At 42.2% G+C, this 2,083-nt stretch overlaps 1 protein-coding gene across 1 annotated transcript in view; it reads right to left on the bottom strand.

The window, feature by feature from the left end:
* The window catches only part of LOC132174522 (uncharacterized), a 13,800-nt gene that overhangs the window by 5,907 nt on the left and 5,810 nt on the right, over positions 1–2,083 (bottom strand). Inside the window, exons 8-11 of the mRNA XM_059586164.1 lie at positions 982–1,179; positions 607–658; positions 385–516; positions 114–208 (exon numbers count right to left, since the gene is read on the bottom strand). Coding sequence (XP_059442147.1) covers positions 114–208; positions 385–516; positions 607–658; positions 982–1,179 — 477 coding nt within the window. The remainder of the gene's footprint in view (positions 1–113; positions 209–384; positions 517–606; positions 659–981; positions 1,180–2,083) is intronic.

Below are 2,083 nucleotides of genomic sequence, written 5' to 3'. Positions count from 1 at the left end.
AATTTGGTACAAGAATATCCCTCTCAGAACTGTTGTTTGGGTAGCAAACCGGCGCAACCCAATCAAGGATTTGTCCGGCGTGTTGATGGTAAACGGCTCAGGTAATCTCCTACTTCTCGGCCAGAACAGGACTGTTGTTTGGTCGGCGAATTCAACGAAAGAGGCTTGGAATCCAATAGCACAGCTTTTAGATTCAGGAAATCTAGTACTAAGAGATGATCAGGAAAAAGAAGAAAATCCAGAAAACTATCTGTGGCAAAGCTTTGACTATCCTTCTGATACATTGTTACCGGGGATGAAGTTCGGATGGGACTTAAGGACTGGTCTGGAACGGCGCCTATCTGCGTGGAAGAGTTCAGATGATCCATCTCCCGGAGATCTTACCTGGGGTCTTGAGCTTCATAACTACCCTGATAATGTCATGAAGAAAGGCTCTGAGAAGTACTACCGGGGCGGCCCGTGGAACGGCGTTCATAACAGCGGTGAGCAGGAGTTGAAGGTCAACCCGGTTTTTGACTACAAGTTTGTGTCCAACAAGGATGAAGCGTACTACATATACCATCTGATCAATAAGTCTGTGATCTCAAGACTAGTTTTGAACCAGACACTCTCCTCGCATCAGCGCTTCATATGGATCGAAGCCAAAAAAGCTTGGAGCCTGTATGCATATGCGCCAAAAGACAACTGTGACAAATACAACCTTTGTGGTGCTTATGGAAATTGTATCATTGGTGAGTCGCCTGTCTGTCAATGTTTAAAAGGGTTCAAGCCTAAGTCAGCAGAAACATGGAATCCAGAGAATTGGTCTCAAGGGTGTCTACGCAGTAAGAAATTGAGTTGCCAGGATAAGCATAAAGATGGGTTTGTAAAACTTGTTGGGCTCAAACTGCCAGATACAACAAATTCTTGGGTGGATGAAAGTTTGAATCTCAAGCAATGCAGGGTCAAATGCTTGAGCAATTGTTCCTGTATGGCCTACACAGTCTCAGACATCAGAGGAGGAGGTAGTGGCTGCGCCATCTGGTATGGTGACCTGCTTGATATTAGACAGTTTCCGGCTAATGGGCAGGATCTGTACATTAGAATGTCTGCTTCAGAGTTGAAGGAGAACCAAACGATGAAGGTGATAGTGGTAATTGGAGCTGCCATTGGCGTAGTCTTTGTGGTGCTCTTAATCACCTATTGCATTCGCAAAAGAAGGACAAACTTCAGAGGTAATACTATTTTCTCTTACCAGTTTCACAAAAAATGATGTCAAGATATAATATTGTGGTAATTCTTCCGGTTGAATCTGAAAAGTACTCTGTCGTGGTAACTATGTTAAGTTAATTGCCTATCAAAAAAAAAAATTTAACTACAATTTTGGGTATTCACATACTTTTGTTAGGTATAGGTGCTTTTCTTCTAGTATTCAAGACATGATATAGTGCTCTCCTACCCCCCCTAAGAATGCCTTACTTGATATGTGTTGGGGTTATTTTACATCGGTTGTGGAAGAGGCCTCTCCCAGCCCTAAAAACTAACTTAAGAGGTGAGGATTTTCCTCACACTTATAAAGTGATCACCCGCTCCTTCCACAACCGATGTAGGATAACCCCAATAATCTCTCCCTCACGTATCGGGTCTAGGTCAGAGCAAATACAACGGGTTCCTCCTGTAGACTGTTGGGCCGGGACTTGTTAGTTGAATCTGGCCTCTGATACTAATGTTGGGTGGTCTTAGGCCTCTCTTAGCCCCAAAAAAGCTAGTTCAAGAGGTGAGGCTTTCTCACATACTTATAAACTAACTACCAACCGCTTTTAGAACCGATGTGGATAATCCCATCAATTTTTTCCTCACGAGTGGATTCATTGGAAAGTTCAAATCTGAAGTCCATTATTCTGAATCTCAACTTCCTCCAAAAACCGGTTCCAAAGTCCTATTTTTTCAACTTTCTATCCTAAAAATTTCTCTGAACGTGTCTTAATATCAATTCTGTTGCCTGGATATTCCTGAAAGTACAACACACAAGGACAGCTAAGAAAACTTGAGCAAATTAGATCTAAGAACTAATATATAAAGTTGCTGCAATTTTATGTGAAAA

The sequence above is a fragment of the Corylus avellana genome, chromosome ca3, assembly GCF_901000735.1.
Source record: "Corylus avellana chromosome ca3, CavTom2PMs-1.0".
In the NCBI taxonomy this organism is placed as follows: Eukaryota; Viridiplantae; Streptophyta; class Magnoliopsida; order Fagales; family Betulaceae; genus Corylus; species Corylus avellana.
The sequence above is the reverse complement of the archived record's forward strand: the minus strand, read 5'-3'. Positions and strand labels throughout refer to the sequence as shown.